Below are 27,660 nucleotides of genomic sequence, written 5' to 3' on the forward strand. Positions count from 1 at the left end.
GTGAAACTCATAGGGTCCCGACATGGACCATGTTTCATGCTCTGCATCAGGGAACCCCAAAACAAGTTTTCAAACGGCAGGTCCCTGACTGCTTCTGGAGAGTTGCCTCATTCATCAAAACATTTCTCTTCCTTGCTAAACGAGTACTTCTATTCCTTTGAATGGCACCTTTTATTTGAACAGAAGCATTCGTTTAGCAAGGAAGAGAAATGTTTTGATGAATGAGGCAACTCTCCAGAAGCATTCAGGGACCTGCCGTTTGAAAACTTGTTTGGGGTTCCCTGATGCAGAGCATGAAACATGGTCCATGTCGGGACCCTATGAGTTTTACTGGAGTTTCAAGTTTCTTTCTTTTTGTTGAATTATCAATTGCATAAGTCAATGAAACATTTTTAGCCATCATATGCAATGATTGGGCGGTAAGACTACAATTTGAGACAAATACATCATAAGTCTTTGAGTATATTTTGAGATTTGGTATGAGATCAGATTTTTTGGCACTGTGTTGTTGAGTAATGTCACAAATTTTGGAGAGAAGGGGTTTAGTGATTGGTTTGATTTCTAAAATATTTATACATATGTAAATCCTGCAAAAACCTCCAAAGTGATATCCTTAATCTTACTTAGCTCATTCAACTGCATACCCAAGCACTGCATTAACCAATCTGTTATTCATGTATAGAATTTTATAAAATTGTTAGAAATGCAGCTGTTCCTGAGATTCAGAGGCTCTACAGCAGTGGTTCCCAAACCCTGTCCTGGGGACCCCCAGCCAGTCGGGTTTTCAAGATATCCCTAAAGAATATGCATGAGAGAGATTTGCATATAATGGAAGCGACAGGTATGCAAATCTCTCTCATGCATATTCATTAGGGATATCTTGAAAACCCGACTGGCTGGGGGTCCCCCAGGACAGGGTTTGGGAACCACTGCTCTAGAGCATAGAAAATCTAAAAAAAATTTCACTAAGACAATTTTTAATTGTAGATGAACTTCTGAGATGAAAAAAAAGATGATGATTTTAAAACGATCTTTGAAGAGGACAAAAGTCTTAGGGAAAATTTGGATTGTTAGTTAATCCACTAATAAAACCAGTTGGACTTTTTTCCCCAGAAGATCTGATGATGAATACTCAAAATGAATCTATGAAAATCCAAAATGGAGGCCCAAATTCAAGGGAATTCATAATCCATTTTATTTGCTGAAGGATTCATCGCTCTTCAACAGGGGTGTCAAAGTCTCTCCTCGAGGGCCGCAATCCAGTCGGGTTTTCAGGATTTCCCCAATGAGTATGCATGAGTGAGATCTATTAGCATACAATGAAAGCAGTGCATGCAAACAGATCTCATGCATATTCATTGGGGAAATCCTGAAAACCCAACTGGATTGCGGCCCTCAAGGAGGGACTTTGAAACCCCTGTTCTACAAGTTCTTCAATTCAGGTGCAAATCCATCTCCCCCCCCCCCCCCACCACGAGCTACACATTTCTGTATTCCAATATAAAGAGCTCTTGCCTTACCTTGTTAATAATGTAAATGGTAGCGTTGATTGCAGGAATGTCACCTATGAGAACACTCGCATTCTGAATGAGGACAGTCTGGTGGAAAAGGAAATAGCACCATGAGATAACCCAGGTATAGCCTTCTCTGAAAACTACTCACCCTGTATGTGCTTTGGTGCACTTTAAGGGTAGGGAATAGGACTTGATATTCCACCTTTCTGTGGTCGCAATCAAAGCAGTTTTCCATATTATACATAGGTACTTATTTTGTACTTGAGGCAATGGACTTGTGAGGGGAAATGGGAGATTGATCGGGCAGAAGGTTAGTGAATCGGGTCGGGGAATGCTCGCAAACTGGTCGGGACATGATTGGTGAGCTTAGTGAATCTAAAGGCATTTGGAGCTGGAAGTTTAGAGGTGTACAGATAAAAAATAAGTTACCAGTTGAATGGATTTCCTGGGGAGGGCTCTAAGGCAGGGGTGTCAAAGTCTCTCCTCGAGGGCCGCAATCCAGTCAGGTTTTCAGGATTTCCCCAATGAATATGCATTGAAAGCAGTGCATGCACATAGATCTCATGCATATTCATTGGGGAAATCCTGAAAACCTGACTGGATTGCGGCCCTCGAGGAGGGACTTTGACACCCCTGCTCTAAGGAGAGAGATACTGAAGAGCTGCAGAATGATTGCATTTGTAAAGTTAGTAAGAGGTATATATGAAAAGGATTACTTGAGTGCAGTGGGCGCCGGCACCTCTCTCCTCCTCCCCCCACGCCATGCTTGTGCCATCCCTTCCCCACCCCCTGTACTTCTTTAAATCTTTGCTAGCGTGAGCAAGTACCCTGGCCAGCTGGCTCGAGCCAGCCTGGCTCCCTCTGAAATCACTTCTGGGTTGCGGGGCCAGGAAGTGACTTCAGAGGGAAAGCCAGCGCCAGCGCGAGCAGCAGGCCGAAGAAGCTGGGTTTGAGGATAGGAAGAAAGGGTGCGAATGTGATGTGGGAGTGGAGAGGAGGGCGCGGGGGGTATCACCGTCCTGGGCACCTTTTACCCTCGCTACACCGTTGCCCGAGTGTAGTGACACTGGTGGAAGATGAGTCGTGCAGCAGAATTACGAACAGGTTGAAAGGGGGAGAGAGAGAGTTTAGTAGAAAAACGGTGAGAAGTTACAGTCATCTAGGCGTGGGCTTATGAGAGTATTTGGAAGTCAAAATCACTTACACTATTGTTGTTTCTTATTTCCCATTTGGTGCGGGGATTAAGCGTAGATAGTTCCTGCCCATCATACTGCTTGAGCTTCTCAATTGTAAGGGAGCCTCGAAGAAAATGTGCCCTATGTAGAAGAGCATAGAGACATCTTTGAATTAATCTGAGGGCTTAAACAGTTTTATGTTATCATCTTTTGCACTTGGTTATAATCTTCATTGGTTTAAAAGCAATATACTCATAGCCAAGAGGTACAGAAATGATCAAAACAGGCAGGAAAACAGAAGAAGGCTGCACCCAGTGTGCAATAGGTCAATAAAATCTTACAAACTATGGAAAAAGTGATGAGAAACCTGAAAGGAGGTGAGATTTTTTTTCAGTTTTGTCAAAAAAACAAAAACAAAACCCTCTGTGCAGTTTCCCCCAAATCCAGATTGGATTTAGAGAAATTTTACCAAGGAAATCAATGGAAAAATTCACTCTGAGTTAGGACATAAAACAACCACCATAGGTACCGTTGTAAGAAGCTTGGGGATTCTAATCCTTCCCAAAACTAGGGTCAGCTTAACCATTACGCAGATTAGGCATTCAGTTACAGTAGCACTACTAGGGATGGCACAAGACTCATTGGTATGGGGCCTTCAGGATCCAGATATGCTCAAGGCCTGCCAGATCCTGATCTATCTGAACTTCCTGTTTCAGAGGGTTCAGGACCCCAGTAGGTTCTGCATGCACAGATGCTCAAGGCCCCACATCAGCCTCAGCAAGTCTTCTGCATATGCTGACTCCTACCGCAGGGGCAAGGAGATAAGGAAGGAGAGAGATGCTGGACATCTTGGGAGGGAGGGGGGAGATGCTGGACATGGGTGAAGGGAGAAGGGCCTTGAGCTGTTCATTGGTGGGGGAAGGGTACATAACTGAAGGTTTACCTAGGAAATCAAATACCCTTAAGCCTGCCCTGCCTGACAGACTCTGCTCCATGCTCCTGCTTCTTCCCCTGACAGTTTAACCCTGAGAACAAGGTAGGCACTAGAATGATGACTGAGGTGGCAGGTAGCCTGAAGAAGTTGGTTGCTCTCCTATTAAAGCAAAGAAGAGCAGGCCCTGCTTCAGTCATATATATGATGCTTTCAAAAATCTAGTACCTATATTACCTATTCCTAAATCCCAATTCTCTTGTCAATGTATTGAAATTGAAATCAAGTAATGCAATAAATGATAGGTTTTTGCCTGGACAGATGTACCCTTGCTGATATAATGTATATGTACATGATCTGTCATGCTACCACTCCAGCAAAGTACAGGGCCCAGGTTTGAGGGTCCTCTCACTCAGCCGTAGGACAGAACATTCAGAAATACCTCCCTCCAGGAACTCAATTTCCCCATTCCGTCCCCGCATGTTTTGTCGCTGTCTCTGGGGGGTGTTTTTTCATTAAGTTTCCACATGAAATGCACTGGAATCTTATATGGATAAAAAGCATCATTAAATCTGAATCCTATGGAAGCTCAGCAGATGTGCTCTTCGCACCTGACTAGGAATGGTAGCGTGTAAGGCTTCAGCCAGAAATCTTCCTCCTCTTTGCTCAGATTCTTCACAGCGGCCTCAGATGGCACCAGGGCTGTTACATTACTTCCCTCCGGGACTGTGAAGCGAGACTTCTGTTTTCCAGACACGAGAATGGACAAAGGAAAAACATTTATTTAATGTTTACCGAGCAGCAAACCGCAGACAGTTTACAGAACATATTTACAAAGATGTGCTAATCATCAGGGGATCAATTCAAAAGCCTTGAAAAAGTGCAGCCATGCTGTGGCCAGCTCCGTTAAAAAGTGCAGCCATGCCGTGAACAGCCCCATGGGGCTGGTCATGGGGTGGCTTCACTTTATCAAGGGGCTGGTCACGGCGTGGCTGCACTTGTTCAAGGGGTTGGTCACGGCGTGGCTGCACTTGTTCATGGGGCTGGTCACGGCGTGGCTGCACTTGTTCACGGGGCTGGTCACGGCGTGGCTGCACTTGTTCAAGGGGCTGGTCACGGCGTGGTTGCACTTGTTCAAGGGGCTGGTCACGGCGTGGTTGCACTTGTTCAAGGGGCTGGTCACGGTGTGGTTGCACTTGTTCAAGGGGCTGGTCACAGCGTGGTTGCACTTGTTCCAGGGGCTGGTCACGGTGTGGCTGCACTTTTTCATGGGGTTGGTCACAACGTGGTTGCACTTGTTCCAGGGGCTGGTCACGGCGTGGTTGCACTTGTTACAGGGGCTGGTCACGGCGTGGTTGCACTTGTTCCAGGGGCTGGTCACAGTGTGGCTGCACTTTTTCATGGGGTTGGTCACAACGTGGTTGCACTTGTTCCAGGGGCTGGTCACGGCGTGGTTGCACTTGTTACAGGGGCTGGTCACGGCGTGGTTGCACTTGTTCCAGGGGCTGGTCACAGTGTGGCTGCACTTTTTCATGGGGTTGGTCACAACGTGGTTGCACTTGTTCCAGGGGCTGGTCACGGCGTGGCTGCACTTGTTACAGGGGCTGGTCACGGCGTGGTTGCACTTGTTCCAGGGGCTGGTCACAGCGTGGCTGCACTTTTTCAAGGGGCTGGTCACGGCGTGGCTGCACTTTTTCAAGGTTTTTGAATCGATCCCCTGATGAGCCAGCACATTGGTGAAACAAGGTCGCTTGTTGGGATGATAGATACGACAGCGTTGGAGCTCAAGTCCTTGAACGTGCTTCTGGGTGACTTTGCCCTTTTCCTAACCTAAGCTGTTTTGTGAGGGAGTTTTTTGCCTATGAAAGTACTGAAAACAGTTTTTCTTTGTAGCTTCTGGTCCTGCAGTGCTACGTTAATCTGAGGCTTTATTTCTCCCTTTGTTATTGGGTGCATGCTGGGTTGGAATTGGCAGGTCACTTGGTGCCACGGGCAGACAGCAGTTTTTCAGATTTATACCTAAAATAATGTGCCAATGCAAGGGTGGGCGCTAAAGCAAGTTGGCTCAGGATGCCACAATCCCTTGAGCTGGCCCTGAAATGTCTTATTGAGATTAAACACAAGAAAATCAGTTTCTTACAGCAGAAAAACAGTGCCCAGTGTCAGAAAGTAATATGACCCCCCGTCTTGAAGAACGCCATAACAATTCTAAAACATTTCAGTACTTTACTAATCCATAATCTTGCAGCATAAACCCAGCACTGGAATTAGACACAGAAAAATGTGCATTAATATGCTTTTTTGACACAAGGTTTTGATGACACCTCTGGGAGTGTGCTTAAAAGTATGGCAAGGATGAATATTTTGCTATCACACGATACACAATATATTTACTGTACTGAATAGTACAACATTTGCATTTTAATCTGCTTGTTTAAATATTTTTTCACAAAAATCTAAAAGTAACAAAAAGAACTCCATTTTTAAAAAATAATACTTTGCATCGAAGCTAATGGGAAATGAGAGTAATCAATATTAAATAAAGAAATGAAATGCCCTAATGGAACATTTATTACAGTTATAGGTTTTTAACATCAGGGGATGATTTTTAATGTGCATTGATGCACTAGTACTGCTTAATAAATAAATCTCACAAAGCTCTTAGTTAATGAATAAATCTCACCTTTATCCACTGATAAAAGCCTGCAAAGTCGGAGTTACTGTACAGTGCCTTCAAAGAGGAAGCAGTACATGTATTAGAATCCATACAATATAAAAATCCCCACACTGGGTTTTACTCAGTTAATTAACTATTTAAGAAGGTTAAGAACATAAGCGTTGCCATACTGGGACACACCGAAGGTTCATCAAGCCCAGTATCCTGTTTCCAGTAGAGGCCAATCCAGGTCACGAGTACTTGGCAAGATCCCAAACAAGTAAAACAGATTTTATGCTATAAATAAGCAGTGGCATTTCCTGTCTATCTTAATAATGGCTTATGGCCTTTTCTTTTAGGAAATTATCCAAAGTATTTTAAAACCCCGCTAAGCTAACTGCTTTTACCACAGTCTCTGGCAAAAAAATTCCAGAGTTTAATCACACCTAGAGTGATATTTGCTGGGTTTTACTAAACCATGGAAAAGCTTCCCACTATGGTCCAGTGAGCCAATGCCGGAGCAAGCAGTAAGTAGAAGATGCTGCTTGTACTGGCGAACATTTAAAGAGGCATGTGGGGGTGGAGAGGGTTTTTATAAAACTGCATGACTGCATAACATAAAGAACACATAAAGGGTCTGATTCTCAAAACGTGCATCCTGATTGCAGGCAGCAGTAGGCGTCCTACCTCTGTCTGGCAGCCAATCGGAACACACGTAAAAAATAAAATTGTTCGAGGAAGAATGCCTACATTGTAGGTATCCTTAGCATGTCTACAGAGACGCATAAGGAAGCTTAAGTACACCCAAGGTGGGGCGTGGGCCTGGTTTTGCCCAGATGTGGCCTTGGGCGTGCTTAAGCATTCCTACGTGTCTCCGTAGACACGAGTCAGATGCCTTAAATATAGGCCTGCAAAATGCTGGCTTACATTTAAGGTGTCCAGCGATATAGACGCGATTCTCTTTAGGACGCTGATTGACATGTGATCGGCAGCTGCCTCTTACGTCTCCTCAGAGATTGGAATCCTAAAGAGAATCAGGCCACGGCAGCCTCGTGAGTTCCAGTTTTGATTGTGGCTCTCATGAAGCAAGAGTGTAGGAAGATCGCTCCTGCCCTGTTCATCGCCAGACCACCAGGGCTTCAAAGGTAAGGTCTAGAGGGGTCAAGGAGGCGGGAGGGAGGCAGGGTGGTTTAGAGTTGGCCGAGACAGGACATGGAAAGGATCGCTCCTGTCCCAGCTCACCGCTGAACCACCAGGGCTTCAAGCAGAGACTGGGTAGGAAGGAAGGAGTAAAGGAGGGCTTGGGGAAAGGCAAGGCACTTGAATATAACCCTGGTTTAAATTCAAAGCAACCTTTTCCTCCCCTTTTTTGGGAGATAAAAAGGCTACCTTGGTTTATATTTGTGTAGGTTTATATTTGAGTATATACGGTAAGTGATTTGCTCAGGGTCACAAGAGGCAGCTCTAGGATTGGACCAGTAACCTCAGGGTGCTGAGCCAGTAGCTCTAACCACTAGGCCACTCCTCCACTCCCACTAGGCCATTCTTCCACTCCAAACAAATTTTATTTTGAGACCACCTTCTTTGTATTTAGGAATCCTCTGCGTATATCCCACACTTTAGAGTCATGTGTGCGTAGGCTGTTGGGTCTGAGTCTGGGAGCCTGTTTTATAGATGGAGATAGATGATTATCTGGCCTTAATAAAATAGGAGCTTTTTGGCCTTTTCACATAGGTAACCATTTTTAAAACCAAGTCCTGACCTGCCTGAAAATTGATGTCTTCAGAGCAACTAAAGATTGCATGGAGGGTACACAGTGCATTTAATTTCAGCTGCATGGCTAGGCTAGGAGAATGAAAGAGCTTGGGATGTATTCTGAAAACTTTGACCACTATTTTGTCCCCTCTCATCTACAGCCCATCTAGCCATTTAGGCTTTCTTTGAAAATTAGCTACAAAGTGTGAGTGGATAGTTTTTAACTATACGGGCTGTTCAAAATTACCTCAAAGTTAAGGGCCTCCTCTGTTTCTGCAGGTAGATTTTTCTGGGAGACCAAAGCAAAGGACGAGACCTGTGGAATCGATGATCTCGATACAAGTGTTTATTTGAAAGTGATGCAAGTCAAGAAATAGATCCGTAAATGTTCAAAATTAAAACTGATGCTAGTCAATCAATAAATTCATATAATGCACAGTAAAGGTATTGTGGCGTGGACCCAACACGGTCTGTGTTTCGGTCATACAAACGTTCTTCTGGAGTCCAATCAGAGGAGCATTCAAGCGGAGTGCTACCGGCGCAAGAGATGGTGAACATTTACGGATCTATTTATTGACCTGCCCCACTTTCAAATAAACACTTGTATCAAGATCATTGATTCCACAGGTCTCATCCTTTCCTTTGATCTCTCCTGTTTTTCCTGTGGAACTATTGGTGATTTTCCTCAACTTGTCTCAGATTTTGCCGGGAAACAGTGGAATAATAAGGAGGTGGCAGCAGATCGCCTTGGGCACCGTCTCCGCAGAGAGCACCAGCACCTCTTCTCTGCCCCTACATCCCTCTTTAAATGTTCACCAGTGCAAACAGCATCTTCCACTTACTGCTTGCTCCGGCATTGGCTCCCTTCCGACATCACTTCCTGGCCACAGGCCCAGGATGTGACGTCAGAAGGAAGCTGAGGCAGGTGCAAGCAGCCGATGGAAGGAGCTGCTTGCGCTGGTGAACATTTCAAGAGGTACGTGGAGAACAGTGGGGGGAGGGGGGTGCCCAAGCAGTGGAGAAGAGTGGGGAGAGACACACAGCGCGATGATGCTGGGCGCCATCGCCCTCGCTACACCTCTGCTGGGAAAGTATGCTTGAAAATTTGAAATATACCATATATGTGCATCCTTTTAAACACCCCTGGAAGCAACTCCTCTCAACCTAGCTAAAGGTCCGTGTGTTCTGGGAGAAGGCACACCGAGGAAGGGCAATTTTCAACAGCCCATTAATACAGATAAAATACTTGTTGCTTATGTAAAAACTGTCCCTCATCTCATGAAAGAGTCAATAAACAACCACAAAGTTGAATTTTCCGATTTCACTTACCGCTAGAACATCTCCATAGCATGCCATTCCATTGCCTTCAAAACCATCAGGACAAACACAGATCCTCTCACCCCCTCCAAGGAATTTACATTCAGCCTGTAAGAAATACGAAATACAATGGGAGTATTTTTGTTTTCTATCCTGAATGACCCCCTGGGTGAAAATGAGGTGCTCAGATCCCCTGCCCTTGGGTATCAGTATTCTGTAAGGTAACAGGACCAAGTGGCTAAAATTGCAGTTTAAATAAAGATAATAAGTATTGTTTTTATGGCCTCTTTGTAAATATTATTTCTAATGTAAATCATTTAATCAAATTTTTAATAAAACTTGGAGAACTGCATATTACTATTTTTGAAATGATTTTCTACTCTTTCAAAGCATTACAGACAAGGCAACCAGAATATTTAGCCAATCTTTTGATCCCATATAGACCAGTTAGAAATTTACGTTCCACTAATGGTCATCAATTATCTTTACCTCCAGTCCACTTAGTGAGATTAACCTCTACATGTAATTCTGTCTTTTTTGCTTCTGTGCCTTCTCTAAGGAATTCGTTGCCATTAGAATTTCGTAGTGAACTCTCATATATTAAATTTAGAAGTCTTCGGATTGGCTATGGGTCTGGATTTTACAGGAGTAAAATCTGGCAACCCTACATATATATATATATCCCTAAAAATTCTGGTTATTCCGTCACATTTACACGTGACAACAGATAAGCAACTGAATGCTGTTCAGATCACAAGCATGCCGCATTTCTCATCAGTGCAAGTGATTAGAAGTTAACATGGAGAGGATGAGCTTTTCTACTGGCACATTTCATATGTCTTTGCCTTACTTACCAGATCATGGCAGCCACCGTTATTTTCCAGGCATGGGTTCACAGGGTCACACAAAATCCCATCCCCAGCATAGCTTGCCTTACATGTGCACGTGTTCTGAAGGGAGAAAGGGAACAGATTATTAAGGACTGAACACTATTAGCAGTCTAGTTATCAACATGAGCTATCCTTCAGACATATTTTACCATTAACGCGCTATTTTAGTACAGGCCCCATTTAATGCAATGAGGCCCATTTACTAATAACTGCCATTAACAGTAATGTAACAAGTCGTAATGGCAGCCCATATTGATAACGTTACCACTCCCCCCTCAGCCTCACTCATTCTTCTGAAAATACATATTGGGATTTGTATACTGCCTTTTGGAAGTTTTAAAGCCACACTCAAAGCAGTTTACACACAGGTACTTAAAGGATTTTCCCTATCTGTCCCGGTGGGCTCACAATCTATCTAATGCAGTGGTCTCAAACTCACGGCTCGCCAGGTCCTATTTTGAGGCCCTCGATATGTTTCTCATAATCACAAAAGTAAAATAAAACAGTTTCTCGATCATCTGTCTCTTTAGCTAGAAATGACAATATTATTATTAAGACTTAGCCAAAAGGAAAGAGTTCTACCTCATGCAAAACGGTCATTTCTTTAATAAGACATTAACTATTTTTTTTCTGAGGCCCTCTAAGTACCTACCAATCCAAAATGCGGCCCTGCAAAGGGTTTGAGTTGGAGACCACTGCTCTAATGGTACCTGGGACAGTGGAGGATTAGGTGACTTGGCCAGGGTCACAGGGAGCAGCGCGGGCTTTGAACCTACAACCTCCGGATGCTGAGGCCGTAGCTTTAACCACTGCACCACACTCTCCTCCAACTGCCACTTTCAATTATTTTTGTATATTTCATACGGTCACAGCGTTGGTTAGTGGGAGCTCAGAAGCTTGTTCTTTTTTAATCAGCATTGCATTCTTTTTTTAAAAAAAAAAAATCTTTATTCATTTTTTCATCTTACAACAAGTGTATCAAGAAATAACATTTGAACTTAAAAACATCACTTGATATTCTATTACAATCAACTTAAATGAATTAAATTATAACCCCCTCCCTCCTATCCCTCCCATATCATATGCATTCACATATATTATACAATATAATCTTTCCTATTAATCCAAACATTTAATAAAGAATCAGAAACCTCCCCATCCCTATCCCATCATTTCAATTGTATTATTAAGGGAAAATGTTAACTACTCAGCACTGCATTCCTGCCTATGTGCTCTGACAATGTTATAGTAACACTCCTCCAGTAATCAGGCGACTATGAGAAAAAGGTCATTCATTTGAGTTGGTTTGAGTATCAGATAGGGCTAATGAGGAAGCAAAGTGATTGTGTATTCATGGTTCACATCCAGGGCCTAATCATTGGATTAGGCGAGAGTGTGGTCCAGGGCGCCAGTGATTATGGGCGTCAAAATATCCAGCCACTGACTTCACCTGGTCTACAGATTAAGCTGTCTCTCCTCCTTAAGCCTTAAGAACATGTTGCCATGCTGGGACAGACCAAAGGTCCATGAAGCCCAGTATCCTGCTTCCAACAGTGGCCAACCCAGGTCCCAAGTACCTAGCTAGATCCCAAGTAGTACCACAGATTTTATGCAAAAAAAGGCTTGGATAATTTCCTAAAAGAGAAGTCCATAGGCCATTATTGAAATAAGCAGTGGATTTCCCCAAGCCATCTCAATAATGGCCTATGGACTTCTCTTTTATGAAATTATCCAAGCCTTTTTTAAACCCTGCTAACCTAAGTGATTTCACCACATTCAACGGCAACGAATTCACACGTTGTGTGAAGAAATATTTTCTCCAGTTTGTTTTAAATCTACTACCCCACCCAATCTGGTATCTTTCCTTCTTCCCTCCCCCTCTCTGCAGGTCTGACACTCTCTCACTCCCCTGCAGTACTGTAAAGTTTACATTGACTGATGGCGGCAGCAGCAACAGTATGACAGGCTTCTCCTGATTCCTCTGATGCAATTTGCTAGGGGCAGAATGTGGTAGAGAGGAGACCAAGGGGCTGGCTGAAGGCAGCCTGACATGCTGCTGCTGCCACAACCAGCAACCGACAAAGTTTACAGGTGCATAGGAGGGCGAGAGAAGTGAGAGAGCAGTGCCGGACCTACGGAAGAGGGACAGAGAAGGGAGAAAGAGAAACTGGACCAATAGTAGGGGAGGTGCTGGCCCAAGAGAGGGCGAGATGCCAATCTGGTCGGTAGGGGAGGAGAAAGGAGAGGCATCACAAGTGATGTGATGGGGGGCATCAGGGTGCCACTATCCCTTGAGCTTGCCCTGCTCTCAATCACTTAGAAATACAAAGCAGCCGGAAGAGAAGGGAAAGGAGATGGAGATAGTGAAAAAAAAAGAAAACAGGAGAAGAAAAGTGAAGAGAATGAACAACAAAAAGCAAAAAGGATGAATCAAAAAACCATCAAACATTTTTGCCTCGTAGCAAGCGTGTTCATTATTATTATTCTAGGCAAACACTACCTGTCCAGGCTGAACAAAAATGCATTCTGCATTGATATGACAGCCTCCTCTGCCTTCTGAAGCACAGTTGTCTATAGGGACACAAACTTGTCCATCCCCCGTCCAGCCTTCATTACACTGACAGGTGGCAGTACCAGGACCTGTAGCAGTACACACAGCCTAAAAAGAGAAGCAAAATCTAATTGTTCTGTGGACAGATTCCAGTTGCAGATACGACTTGTGGGGTTATCAGTCAAGAACTGACATTACAGAAGTAAATAATTATGGCATTCTAGTCCAGACAGGGGCAATTATTTTACAGGTATTCCATCTTCCTCTGATTTGCTGAGACAGCTCAGCCGGATTTCACTCTACTTCAGTGATGATTTGGGGCCATTGAAGGAAACGACCCCCATGAAAAGCTGGTGTGGCCATTCCTTTCACCCACCAAACCCTGGCCTCCAAATTCCACCCCACTCAGGGAGAAGGAGAACAAGATTCCTCCCCCCCCCAAAAAAAAAAAAGGATCTCTACCTAGAACTTACTCTGATGAGTTTAGGCAAAGCCTTTAAGGGATTCAATACAGGAGTCCAAAGTTACACAGACACAATGGTGTCAGCATTGGAAAGTGAGCGGTATGCTGGAAGGCTACCAGTGGGGCTCCAAGAAGCCTGGAGTTTGGAGGCCAAGGTTTAATGGGTGGAAGGGACTGCCAATGCCAGCTTTAATTGGGGGACATTTCCTTCAGTGGCCCAAAGTCATCACTACAAGACAAGAAGAGGTACAATTGAAATCATATACCAAGGGGAATGAAATCTGGCTGGGCTGTCACAGCTCCCGAGTGGAAGATGGAATCCTTATAAAATAACTGCTCCTTTCAGTGGTACAACATCATCACTACACATGCTCAGCCCTAATTGCTTGCCAACCGCGGCCTTTGCAGGCTAATCTTCCGAACTTACATTTATAGAGCAACCGCCTCTCTCAGGCTTCCTGCACGAATCTATGGGTTGACAGGAGAAACCATTTCCCTCATATCCATTTGCACAGGAACATCTATAATGGAAAACAAACATTGACTTATCTTCTTCTTTGTACAACCTTTACTATCAAGCACTTGCTACTAACACACAGATTACACAAACTTGGCCTACTTGATCTCTTCAAACTATATTAATCTCTCCTTTACCAGAGCTTCGCACCGCACCACTCAGCGTCTACCTTTTAGGCGCCATTTATAGAATCGGGCCAAGAAGAGTGAAGTGACTTGTCCAAGGACCATAGGGAGTTGAACCTTAGCTTCCCTGGTTCGCAACCCACTGCTCTAACCACCAAGTCAGGCCTCCACTCCTTGATGTGAATATATACTCGTCATGGAGATACCATCCTTTACCTTACGGAGGGTCCGCTAGACATGCAGACAGCATGCTGATGGCAATAAAGGGATAAGGTAGATGGGCCACAAGGTTCTGCTCTTCTGTCACAGAATTCTCCTGTGTATCCAGCTTTGCAAGAATCAGGCCGACACACCCCTCGACTTCCTGGTCTATTATCACAGACTCCATGTACGCACTGGCAATCTATCAGATGCACACAGAGGAAAAACTCAGCTATTGTTAGATGCATTTAGCACTGCCACCAAAGGGCGGGGCATATGAAAATCTCCAGGGATCTAGTTTCTGACCATGGGACTAGCATTCCTTGACATTGCCTAATGCTTAATATACCAGTGGGACTGGACTAATCTATCTTGGAATCGCTCTGGGAATCTGTCATTCTAGAGAGCAATTACTCACCTGCATCACATTTGTCTCCGTGCTTGTTTGGGTTTGTACAGATGTGACAGGCCAGGCCTGTGAAATTCTTGAAGCAAATACAGCTGCCATTTGCATGCATCCCATCAGCACACTGAAAAGAAAGCAAGAAAATTAAAGAATCAGCAGTGGTAAGCGTTAAAGGGAATGCCAGTCCAATCTGAATAGGGGGAGGGCAGGGAAGGGTACCATCTTGGTGGGGGTGCCGGCACATGTCCTCCTCTCCTTCCCTGCCCCCTTCTACTGCGTGTGTGCACTCCTTCCCTTCCCCTGTACCTCTTTAATGCTCCTAGCACGAGCAGCAGCCACATTCTGCTGCTTGCGACAGAGTTGGCTCTTCCTCTGATGCCACTTCCTGGACCCGCGCCTAGGAAGAGGAAGAGCCAACATTGGTGCAAGCAGCAGGTAGGGGTTTCTTCTTGTGCCCGGAACATTAAAGAGGTACCGGGGGGAAAGGAAGGGGTGCGTGACAAGAAGGGGTGGGGAAGGAGCAGATGTGGGTGGTGGGGGGGGGGGCAGGGAAGAGGGCAGGGGAGGGTTGCCACCACACCAGGCGCCTTTCACCCTCACTATGCCACGTACTTTTCCACCACACTCTAGCATTTGAAGCAGCTTCTCACACTAGAGAATTTCGATCGCTATTGCTTGGAGCTTGTTCTTATAAACATTTTAGAACTCAGTTGAAAACTTACCTTTTTTTCAAAATACTTGGTCAAATAATTTTTCTTGCCATCATTAAATTGTTTAAAATCTTTTGGGAAAACACGCTCCAGGGATTCAAGACAAGGTTGGACAAGTTCTTGCTGAACCAGAACGAACGCAGGTAGGGCTGGTCTCAGTTAGGGCACAGGTCTTCGACCTGGGGGCCGCCGTGTGAACGGACTGCTGGACACGATGGACCACAGGTCTGACCCAGCAGCGGCAATTCTTATGTACTTATGTAAACCGTGTTGAACTTATGGTTACGCGATTAAGAAGTACGATGTTATGTTATGTTATGCTGCTAGGGTCCACAATTTACTGCACCTGCTGGAACCACAACTAATCTTGACGACTGGGACAGGGTGCTCCCTTTTAATAGTTGGCAACATTTAAAGAGACAGTGGTCATTTCTAATTGTCAACTGCTTTGGCACTGAACTTCATGACAATATAACAGACAGAACTCCAGCTGGAAAAAGAAAGAATGTTTTTGAACTGGGCTTCTCAAAATGAGACCTTTGGTTTCCTTAGGCAATACTTAATTTAAAGGTCATACTCCCTCCGATATTCAAAATGATCAGACTAGATGGGCCATTTGGCCTTTATCTGCCATCACCCGACAATAAAGGCCTGCCACTACAAAAGATTCTTGGACAGAACTCTTGCCTTCCAGGCAGACAAATGGAACGATTGGCTTAGTAACGTTATCACGCTCTCATCCTACTTCAAATTTAGAAAATTGGTAAAAACGAGTTTGTTCAATCAATTTGTAAACTAAGAATCTATACAGCTCTGCTAATTCAACCAGTAACCTTAAGAACTATATAGCTTTCCATTTCTTTATGTAAGATTGTATTGTTGACTTTGATTGTAACCTCTTCACTGATTGTCCAGCGCTTCTTGTTGTAAACTGCCTCGAACTTCCATGGCTTTGGCGGTATATAAGAATAAAATTATTATTATTATGTTTCTATGCATATAGTTGGCTATCCCTGAATATTCAGCGGGAGATAACTTGTTATACCCACTACTACTAATCATTTCTATAGCACAGAAGAGACAGTCCCTGCTCGAAAGAGCTTACAATCTAGTCAAGACAGACAAACTAGACAAGAAGGTACATCAATATACTGTGCTCAGGTGGGGGAATTACAGAGGGAATGATAATACAGATATTGGTGTCAAAGATGGAGCCTAACGTATCGAGTCAAGCTGTTTGCTCCAAACATACAATGCAGCTAGTGGCGTGTGGTCAGGGCCTTCTGGGGATTCACCCCACTCCCTAAAGGCCCTGCTCTGAATTTTATTGGTTGAGCAGGCAACATGCAGCTGCTGCTCAGCCAATCAAATTCAGATCAGTACTATCAGGGCCTTAAGGGGAGTTTGGAGAATCCCCAGTTCTACAGTCCTGGTTGAGAAGGCTGCCTACTCAAGAAATCAAACTACATCAAAAAAAGTAAACAAAACCAAAAAATTAAAAAGCAAGACTGTAGAGCTGGGGATTCACTGAAGTCCCTGAAAGCCCTCATCGCATGCCACTGGGTGCAGCAAGGTAGAAGGGACGGAGTTACCTCTGCTGAATATTCACTGTTAATGCATAGTAGCTAACTGGCTATATTGCACAATATAGCTGGTTAGAGCTGATATCCTGCATTGACATTAACGGTTTATTAGGCCTATCTTTAACCGCTATAAATTTAACCCGTTAGCGCTATAAATCAGATTAACTGGTTAAGTCCTGGCAGCCAAAAGTGAGACTGGAAATTCAATGGCATTCATAGAAATAGCATGACATTGAATTTCCAGGTTCAGCGCCAGGAACAGGCTTTAACCCACTGAGAGCGAGACTGGCTGAATATCAGTCCCATTCTCTTTTAATGGTTAATACAATAAAAATGTATTATGAATAGCTGATATCAACTCCTGGAAGAACCATGGTGAGCTTTACACTTTGTGATGGTGACATCTATCACAGGGACTTGATATGATTTGGTACTTTGGGGGCCTGAGGGCAGAACAATGTGAGGTCTGGCGGTCTGAGGGAAGAAATGTTACCTCATGGGGGGGATGTACTATTTTCAATGATGCCTTTTTATATGCTGCATGGCTGATAAAATGGATATAGCTACATGACCACTGTAGGGTGGAACCATAGTGACCCCGTCCTGTATGAGTACATAAAAACTCTGCTTTCACAGTAGATTAAGATGAGTTAAATTCAGGTACAGCAGGCATTTTCCTATCCCCAGAGGACTTACAATCTAGGTATGGACCGGAGGCAACGAGGGGTTAAGTGACTTGCTCAAGATCACAAGGAAATGTAGTGAGAGATTTAAACCCTGGCTTCCCTGGTTCAGTCTACAGCTCTAACCATTAGACTACTCTTCCTTTACATGGAATAGTTCTAGGAACCATATATGATTCATTTACAACATTGGAAAAAAGACTAGAGATCTTAGGAAAACAGAAAAGAGGGCACTTACAGTTCCTCGGCCAAAACACGGATTAGAGAATCCACCAGGGCATGGTTTGCAGTCAGGACCAAAAAATCCTTTGCAGCAACCAGGTTTCTACAAAGAGACAATTTCCGTTACTGGGAGAGTCTACAGAATACATGCCACTCTGACTGGGCAATCCCTGGCTTAAAGCAGTGTCCTTAGAAATCCTGAGATCCTACACTCGCAGGTTACCTCACTTAGGGCAAAATTATAAAGGTGCTGTCAACGGTGAGTTTTTATTGCACCTTGATTTAACATGGGATTCAGGAACCTGCAAGTATTCTTAGTACCACAGCTTGATAATGCTGGCCACTATTAGAAACAGGAAACTAGATAAACCATTGGTCTGACCTCCGTGTGGCTATTCTTATGTTCTTTACTATGTCCAAGGTTGGAGATGAAAAGCCTATCATGTTCACTAAGCAGCCACTAGCTTATTAAGGAGGGAAATGATTTGAAATGAAATCAATTCACTGAGAGATGTACAAGTCAGAACTAGAGGTCTGCACGGGAACGGGGATCGCGGGGATCCCGCGGGTCCCGCGGGGATCCCGCGGGTTCCCCCCCTGGCCCACGGGACTCCCACGGGGACGCCCCCTGGCCCACGGGACTCCCACGGGGATGCCCCCCTGACCCACGGGACTCCCACGGGGACGCCCCCTTGCCCACGGGACTCCCACGGGGATGAAAACAACCTACCTAAATTCTGGCGATGCAAGTCTGGCGTCGCGTCGGGAAATAGCCATGTTGAGCAGTGAGCTCAGCACGTACACAGATGAAAGCCTTGCTTGCTGATTGGTCCGGCGGCCCCGCCCCACCGTGCCGCCGGACCAATCAGCAAGCAAGGCTTTCATCTGTGTACGTGCTGAGCTCACTGCTCAGCATGGCTATTTCCCGACGCGGGCATTAGGCTGTTTTTTGTCATTTCGGGTGGGGGATGGCAGCGGCAGCAGCAGCCTGAAAAAGAAATCATCCTGGCCGGGTTCGGTGTCATGCTCCGGAGCTTCTACAGCCTTCCTATCTCCCTCTCCCTTCTACCTGCGGCTCTCTTCGGCAACTTAGCAGCAACGATCGACACAAGCTTCTGGCGTCGGGGCCTACCCTCTGCGAGTCCCGCTTGTTTCAACTTCCTTTTTCCACAAAGGTGGGACTCGTAGAGGGAAGGCCTCGATGTCGGCAGCTTGTCTTGATCACCGCTGCTGACGAGTTGCTTAAGAGAGCCGCGGAGCAGGGGGGTGTTGCCAGGTGCAGGTAGAAGGGAGAGGGCCAGATGCAGGACTCGTGGGTGAGGGAGGAGAAGAGAGAGGGGAGAGAAACAAAAGGAAATATTTCATACTGGGCTGGGCCGGAGTGGAGAGAGGGTGGAAAGATTCTGGCTACAGGGTGCATTAACAAAGGAAAAAGGGGGAAAGCTGAAAATGGAGATAGTGACACAAAGAAGAGAAAGGGTAAGCAGGACCTTCTGAATAAGGATAGAGATACAGAGGGGACATGAAGAGGAGGTGAAATAGAGACATAGAAGTAATGCTGAAAAAGTGTGTGTGGGGGGGGGGAGATAAAGACATTGAAAGGGCAAATGGTGAATATGGGGTAAAGACAAGGACAGAGACAAATGAAGATTCTGAAAAAGTGGTGAGATAGGGATATAGGTGAGATGGACACAAAGAAGGGTGATGCTGGAAAATAGGTGGAATGGTAATTCTGACAGACACAGAAGGGAAATGCTGGATCAAGGAGAGATGGGGCTCAGGCTGGATGGAATGAGGAGAAATGCCTTGTTGGCCCGGAACTTCCTCTCCTACGTCAGAATTGACGTCCGGGAGCGGAATGCTGGTCAGCGCGACGCTTCTGCAGGGAAAGCTTGGGACAGCGGTGGCTTGGGGACTATTCCCCGATGGCGGTGGCAGCAAACCGAGTGGCTTGGGGGAGGGCACGGAGAAAGAAAGAAAGGGGGCAGACAGAGAGACAGAAAGAAGGGGGAACAGGGAGACAGAAAGAAAAAGTTGGGGGAGAGAATGAGGTCTGGAGGAGAGGAAACATACAGGAGGCTGAAAGAAAGGAAGAAAGATTGGATGCACAGTCAGAAGAAGAAAGTGCAACCAGAGACTCATGAAATCACCAAACAGCAAAGGTAGGAAAAATGATTTTATTTTCAATTTAGTGATCAAAATGTGTCTGTTTTGAGAATTTATATCTGCTGTCTATATTTTGCACTATGGCTCCCTTTTACTAAACCGCAATATTGTTTTTTAGCGCAGGGAGCCTATGAGCATTGAGAGCAGCGCGAGGCATTCAGCGTAACTCCCTGTGCTAAAACCTACTATTGTGGTTTAGTAAAAAGGGAGGGGGTGTATTTGTCTATTTTTGTATTTTGTTACCGAGGTGACATTGCATAGAGTCATCTGCCTTGGGAAATGTATATGGCAGATATCTTTGTTTTGTGTTCAAAAGAAAAGGAAATGCATTTCTGGTTTTATTTCTACAGTGTTGAAGTACTTGTTGGCCCTTGCTGTGACTGGTGGGGATCCCCAAGCACCGCCAGCAGAGGACCTCCTCTAGAGATGGTCAGAACTCCCCTCCACCAAGCGCAGCAGTCGCTGGCAGCATCCATGAGCCACTGAGGTGCCAGCATCTGTGACTCAGGGACGCTACTGCTGCCTGCCAAGCTTGGCAAAAGGGACCCCAGGCCAACTGCAAAGGAAGTCCTCAGCTGACAGTTTGTGGGTTCTCATCAGCTGAGTATTTATATTTTATATTTACATTAGAGGTTCTGGTAGAAACCCATTTACAAAGTATGTATTCTTCCCAATTAATATTTCCAAATTAATAGTCTCTTTGCTTATTTGTAAATGGGTCTCTACCAGAGCCTTTAATTCAGTAGCATAATTAAATAAAATAACTATTTCTGAAGTTTATAGGGAAGGATGGTGACGGAGGGGATTCCTCGCGGGGACGGGTGGGGACGGAGGGGATTCCTCGCGGGGACGGGTGGGGACGGAGGGGATTCCTCGCGGGGACGGGTGGGGACGGAGGGATTCCTCACGGGGACGGGTGGGGACGGAGGGATTCCTCACGGGGACGGGTGGGGATGGGTGGGATTTTGGCGGGGACGGGTGGGGACGGGTGGGATTTCTGTCCCCGCGCAACTCTCTAGTCAGAACTTCATTAGTATCAACCTCAGCCAGATTTCATTTAGGATAACCATAAAATGATATGGCACAGAGCACAGGGAAATGTTTGCTTTCAAATACTTACAAAAGAAGTTTGGTTGCAGTATCTGGCACAACCTAGTTGACGGACATGGAAGATCTCTGCTAAGTAGGTACATCCACTAAATGTCATATTCTACAGAGCAGAAAACAGGAGTTAATCTGTAGCAATAGTCCTGCACATACAGGTCAGACTTTGTAGAGATGAAGGTCTTGGGGAAGGGGAAAAATAAAGGAGCTTATCAAAGGTTCAACTTTAGATAGATCTTAGACCTCCAACAGCCATTTTGAAAATGCATTACCAAAGCAGATTGACTAACATCTTAGTGCCCTAGTCTGCATAGGAGTCTGATTTATACGGTAGGCCAGCTTCACCAAAACATATTCTGGCCAATATTCGGCCCATGGCAATCAACATTTTTGACAGCACTGTCCGATGTGGGCAAAATTAGGCCTGTATATTCAGGACCTGATTCTCCAAATGGTGTCCCAATTGTAGGCGGCAGTAGGCATTCTACTGCCTTCAAATGGACCAATCAGGCCACCCAGTGGCGTAGTAAGAGAGATGTGAGAGGGGCGGTCCGCCCTGGGTGCCATGTTGGTTGGGGGCACCAGCCCCCATCCTCCTCTCCACCCCCCTGCCTCTTCCCATTCCTCCCCTCCATGCACGCACCCCCCTTCCCCCATACCTCTAATTGAAGTTGTTGTTCATGGGGTCAACATGATGCTCTTCGTGATCTCGTTGGCTCTCCTGCTGATATCACTTCTGGGTGCCACACATAGGAAATGATGTCTGAGGAAGAGCCGACAGGGTTGTGAGGAGCATGTTGTTGACTGCCATGAGCAACAACTTCAACTAGAGATATGGGGGAAGGGAAGGGGACACGTGGCAGCTGAGATCAGGGAAGGAGCGAGGAGGGTGCACGCAGCTGGAGGGATTGCGGAAGAAGCTGAAGGAGGTTCGTGGGGGCAGATATGAGGGCTGGGAGAGCCACCACTGTCCCGGGTGCCTCTCACTCTTGCTACACCACTGGGGCCACCTAAGGAAGCAACTAGGCATGCCTATGGACACCTAAGGCATAGGCATGGTTTATACTGGAAGTGGCCTTGGGCATCAGTAGGTGTGCCTAGGCGCAAGTCAGATGCCTTAAATGTAGGCTTGTAGAACACTGGCCTACATTTAAGACATCTGTACTAAAAATAGAAGTGATTCTGAATGCGGTGTCTATTGGTGATTGACACACTATAGCATTTCCAAAATCAGGCCCTGGAGGTTGGTGAGGTGGGACAGACGTAAGGTGATTAAAATCTGGAGTCAGGGCGTGTGCTTAGGAGCTCTGTAGTGTACATAGTGTGGCTGTGACAAGTGTGGGAAATGGAGGCTGCAGGTGTCTCGGGTACTGCATCTGTTGACGATCAGAGGTCGTACATTAAGATTGAAACTCTACGTGGCAAAAACCCGACAGAAATCCACAGTGCATTACGTGAAGTTTGTGGTGAGTTAACAGTAATTTCCAGTAAAGCTACTGAATTTCCCATGGATGCCTGCCGATGTGCCCACACTCTAATGGTCTGTGCTATGAGTTACAGGCAGAATTTTCAGTCTATTATAATTTTTATACAAAATAAGTACTTACGGTATCTATGCTGGTGGAGGGACAGGGAGGAATGGAATCACAGTGACCACACGGACCCTGCAGATGAATGAACCCAAGGAATATGAAACAACAGTATATCTGAGAGGCTAAGATCCCACCCACCATAGCCTGGTTCCTTGTTCTTGTAGGCACAGACAAAATGCAAGAGTCTGGAAGCCTTAAACCAGGAAAGAAAACATTAAAACAGCACCAGTGTACCATTCTCATTTGCTGAACTTGATTTAAGTGTAGATTTATTCCAGCTGATGTTCAAAAGAAGTTATACATTTACTAGGAGGTATTGAACAGGTAATGTATCTAGCAATGGGGGCCTCTTTTTTGTTACTATTTAATATTTATTGAATTTCCAATAACTCAACTACAAATGAATACCTAGGAAAAGAGGCTGTGGAACACTCAGATCAATTTTTTCCCCCAATTCTTTATTATTTTCAAAACTTACAATAACTGTAACAATAAATACAACATTTTTTACTTCAATACCACACTTAATATTCTAATAATATCTATTTCAGAATTAATCCCCCCTCCCTCCTAAACAATCACAATGTCCAACATATAAAATTTCTATATTGACCCTCAATTCAATATATCTAAATTTATTATCCTATCAGACCCCAACCTCCCCCTTCCCGGATGTGCATGTTTATAGGGGAAAACAATGATTAGACGTTACAATATTTTGCTGGAAAAGCGTCACGAGTGGAGTGACGCAGGGTTCGGTGCTAGGACATATTTATAAACAACCTGGAAATTGGTACAACAAGCGAGGTGATTAAATTTGCAGAAAATACAAAGTTATTCAGAGTAGTGAAGATACAAAAGGATTGCGAAGACCTGCAACGTGACATAAATACGCTCAAGAAAAGGGGCCGCGAAATGGCAAATGAGGTTTAACATGGATAAGTGTAAGGTGATGCACGTCGGTAACAAAAATCTTATACACGAATACAGGATGTCCGGTACAGTACTTGGGAGAGACCCGCCAGGAAAGAGACTTGGGAGTACTGGTAGACAAGTCAATGAAGCCGTCCGTGCAATGGGCAGCAGCGGCAAAAAGGGCAAACAGAATGCTAGGAATGATTAAGAAGGGAGATCACAAACAGATCAGAGAAGGTTATCATGCCGCTGTACCAGGCCATGGTACACCCCCACCTGGAGTACTGCATCCAGCACTTGTGTGCAATTCTGGAGGCCACACTACCGAAAAGATGTGCTGAGAGTACAGTCGGTGCAACGGATGGCCACCAGGATGGTCTCGGGGCTCAAGGATCTATCGTATGAGGAAAGGCTGAAAAATTTGCGGCTGTACTCACTCAAGTAACGTAGGGAGAGAGGAGACATGATCGAGACGTTTAAGTATAATACCGGCTGTATCGAGCTGGAAGAAGAGATTCTCTTTCTCAAAGGACCCTCAGCCACAAGAGGGCATCCGCTCAAACTCAGGGGCGGGAAATTTCATGGCGACACCAGGAAATATTTCTTCACCGAGAGAGTGGTTGATCCTTGGAACGAGCTCCCGGTGCAGGTGATCGAGGCAAACAGCGTGCAAGAATTTAAGAGCAAATGGGATGCCCATGTGGGATCCCTTAGAGGGTTAAGCCAAGGGAAGCTGTCACCAGGAGTGGGATTCCTAGGATAGTAGACTTGGGGGTGGGTCAGTGGAATGGGCAGACCTGATGGGCTATGGCCCTTATCTGCCGTCATCTTCTATGTTTCTATGTACATGAAGAAGGACATAGTGCCACTTGAAAGGGTCCAGAGATCAACTAAAATGGTTAAGGGGCTGGAGGAGTTGCTGTACAGTGAGAGATTAGAGAAACTGGGCCTCTTCTTCCTTGAAAAGAGGAGACTGAGAGGGGACATGATCGAAACATTCAAGACAATGAAGGGAATAGACTTTGTAGAAAAAGACAGACTGTTCACACTCTCCAAGGTAGGGAGAACGAGAGGGCATCTCTGAAGTTAAAAGGGGATAGATTCCTACAAATGTAAGGAAGTTCTTTTTCACCCAGAGAGTGGTAGAAAACTGGAACGCTCTTCCGGAGGCTGTTATAGGGGTAAACACCCTCCAGGGATTCAAGACAAAGTTCCTGCTGAACCAGAATGTACGCAGGTAAGGCTAGTCTCAGTTAGGGCATTGGTCTTTGGGCTATGGGAGCGGACTGCTGGGCACGATGGACCACTGGTCTGACCCAGTAGCGGCAATTTTTATGTTCTTGTGGGGGGGGAGGGCAAATTTATTCCACAGTTAGAATACACATTTTTATGGATAACTTTTGTTTCATGAGTAAATCAAGGAAATTTTTGTTGTTTACCTGCAATTACATCACTTTCTTTTCCAGAGATAAATTTTTAAAAAAAGATTTGACATCGATATGTGAAATTTCTTAAGAAAGGGGTGTCCTAATTTTATCACATGATTGTACATGCGTAGCCCCATTTTAGACAGGATTTAGAAGTCAAAATTGAGACCTCTTTTGGAATGTAGACTCCTTTGGAGAATTTGCATTCCAATAGGCTGGAACGCCCCCAGAAGAGTTTTGCCATTGCTATAAAATTACAGAAACATCTCTGGCTTGCAAAGCTATAAGATGACTTACCATGAAAACCTTGTGCTGGACTTCATCACATCGATGAGGCAGGATAGGGACAATGGAGGAAGGAATGAGAACACCATCCAGAATATGAATGATGCCATTGGATGCAACAATATCTCTTCCAGTTATGGGCATTCCCAAATCTCCCAAGAGAATTCTGCCCTATCTCAGGTAAACAAAATACTGCTTAGGTTACACCGTCTCATCATAGGTCACAAAGAGCAAAAAAAAACACAATCATCTAACCAGAACCAATTGTACAGAAATAAGCTGAAACCAGAAATCATATTTGTTGGGCTGCAGGAATACATCATGTTTCGATTCCATATGTTGTTTTTTTCAAATGGGTGACTATTCAGCAAACATTTCAGTAAATACAGGAAGACAACGTAAGCCTCAAACATTCAACTCTTCAAGTAGTTAATACTAGACTGAAAGAACACCAAACATGAATATTCTTTAGCTTGGATGTTCCCTAAAAGTTAAATTGCAATTCTATATATTCTTATGTGTCTCTATGGTCTACTTTCAATGTTTCCGTCTAGTACATTTTTTGTTTTCCCTTTATTCTTTTGTAAAACAAGGCTATGATGCTTTAATGAAAGGCATTTAATATAAACATGCCTCAAGCCAATATGGTCAGGTAAGTTCCATCTTTGCACTTTCAGGGATTTATCACTAAATATGGATGTATATATGTATAAGAAGCTATAATATAAATAAATATATCATATATTTTTATAAAGAAATGTACAAGTAGGTATGAATAAGCAGGTAGATTGATTATATATTATAGGTGGAAATAAAAAAGAGGACTGATTATGGTTTAAGAGAAAAAACCCAGAAAATGCTAATTGTATTGAAACACCTTTACAAAAGCACAAGTATTGATCATGGTTTGATAATGTCTGTATTGAAACCATTCCAGGAAACACAAGCTCAGTATTGTAACACCTTTACAGAATCTCATTTATTGTAACACCATTACAAAGTTTACTTAAACTGCTCTGAATTGACTCCTCCAGTCATTAGCAGTGGTATAGAAGCTTTCAATAAACAATTTCCCATAGAAAAGAAAAAAGTTTTTCATTATGTAATGAGATAGACACTTAGGCCCTGATTCTGTAAAGCACGTCTACAGTTAGGCGTAGTTTGGACGTCCCAGATAGGCGTCCTTTGTAGAATTGTGCTCAGCGATGCTCAGCACTGTTTAGAAGTTCAACTTTTAAACATCCTTTAGAGAATCGGGTTTTAGGTGAGAGTCCGCACAATGCTCTTAATGTAATATTTTATTATTATTATGACGTTATTAGAATAGTGATTTTATGGTGTTTTTCATTATAATTGTGATACTGGAAGTTGGATCTGTTTAATGCTTTCATTTATTTCTCTTCCGTCAGAGAGAGTGAGTGGAATTTGAACCAGCAGCATGAAGGGTAGAAGGCTGTAGGTTTAACCAGTGTGCTATACAATGAGCTAGAAAGTTGCATAGCAATTGTAAAACTAGGTCCTATAGGCTTTGTAAAGGAGATCTTCTTTTGAGCATAGTTTGGGCTTCAGATAGACATGAGTTCTATGGACAGAACTTAGGCACAGTTTGGATGCCCTTAATGCGATCTGTTAAATAGCTCTCTGGGTTTTTGTTTTTGCTTTATTAAGCTCAAAATACATTTAATAAGGCACCACATAAACAGGGCACATCAAAACAGATATATTGCATGCAAAACCTTCTATTTTTGTGAACAAAGTTATTTGCTAATTAGAAGAAAACATCCATTAACTGAAGCATATGAAAAAAAAACACAGCTTTAGGTTTCTTGCTAAAAAGCCAACCTTTTTTTCTGACTAAACAGTGCTCCAATCAGCTCATTACTGAAAGTAAGGAAAGCACATGAAAAAATATATAGATCGCATACATAACTTCATTTGCAAAAGCTTAAAAACTGAAAAAAATAGATACAGACATTAGCATGGCTTCTACTTCATTGCAAATGGAGGTATGCAGCTGCAGAATGCTGACCTCATTGTGAGATCATCAAAATACACCTGCAAGGTAGAATGCCACAATTAAAATATGTGCTGGGATTTGAACCCCATGACCTCTGGAAGATGAGCACAGGACTTTTACTCGTATATTGCTCAGAGCCTGGCTCAGCAGGTTTAATGTGATATATACATTGCTAATGAAATGAAATTAGAATATCCATGTGTCAAATAAAAGTACCTCCTTCATTCAATACTTGGTTGATTTTCTATGCTTTTTTTTAATTTATTCTTTTTTTTTGTCTGTATCACAAATTGGGGAGACAGCAAAAACCATACATAAGCCTGATTTTTCTACTGCTTGACAATGTTTTCCTTTTGAAAATGAGCTGATCAGTATTAGGTTCTAGTCATTCTCAATAGCATAATGTATAGGACCAATATGGACCCTCCTTCCCATTCTGACCATGATCAGTGCAG

General features: G+C 44.2%; 1 protein-coding gene across 2 annotated transcripts in view; it reads right to left on the minus strand.

The window, feature by feature from the left end:
• Window positions 1-27,660, minus strand: part of STAB1 (stabilin 1) — a 238,892-nt gene that overhangs the window by 147,191 nt on the left and 64,041 nt on the right. For both annotated transcript variants that reach the window (XM_033926301.1, XM_033926300.1), the window contains exons 18-31: window positions 25,201-25,359; window positions 22,577-22,633; window positions 20,986-21,075; window positions 17,716-17,802; window positions 14,514-14,625; window positions 14,111-14,297; window positions 13,680-13,773; window positions 12,739-12,897; window positions 10,203-10,298; window positions 9,361-9,456; window positions 6,304-6,351; window positions 4,232-4,362; window positions 2,719-2,830; window positions 1,521-1,598 (exon numbers count right to left, since the gene is read on the minus strand). In XM_033926301.1, coding sequence (XP_033782192.1) covers window positions 1,521-1,598; window positions 2,719-2,830; window positions 4,232-4,362; window positions 6,304-6,351; window positions 9,361-9,456; window positions 10,203-10,298; window positions 12,739-12,897; window positions 13,680-13,773; window positions 14,111-14,297; window positions 14,514-14,625; window positions 17,716-17,802; window positions 20,986-21,075; window positions 22,577-22,633; window positions 25,201-25,359 — 1,506 coding nt within the window. The remainder of the gene's footprint in view (window positions 1-1,520; window positions 1,599-2,718; window positions 2,831-4,231; window positions 4,363-6,303; window positions 6,352-9,360; window positions 9,457-10,202; window positions 10,299-12,738; window positions 12,898-13,679; window positions 13,774-14,110; window positions 14,298-14,513; window positions 14,626-17,715; window positions 17,803-20,985; window positions 21,076-22,576; window positions 22,634-25,200; window positions 25,360-27,660) is intronic.

Source organism: Geotrypetes seraphini, chromosome 17 (genome assembly GCF_902459505.1).
Source record: "Geotrypetes seraphini chromosome 17, aGeoSer1.1, whole genome shotgun sequence".
Lineage (NCBI taxonomy): Eukaryota > Metazoa > Chordata > Amphibia > Gymnophiona > Dermophiidae > Geotrypetes > Geotrypetes seraphini.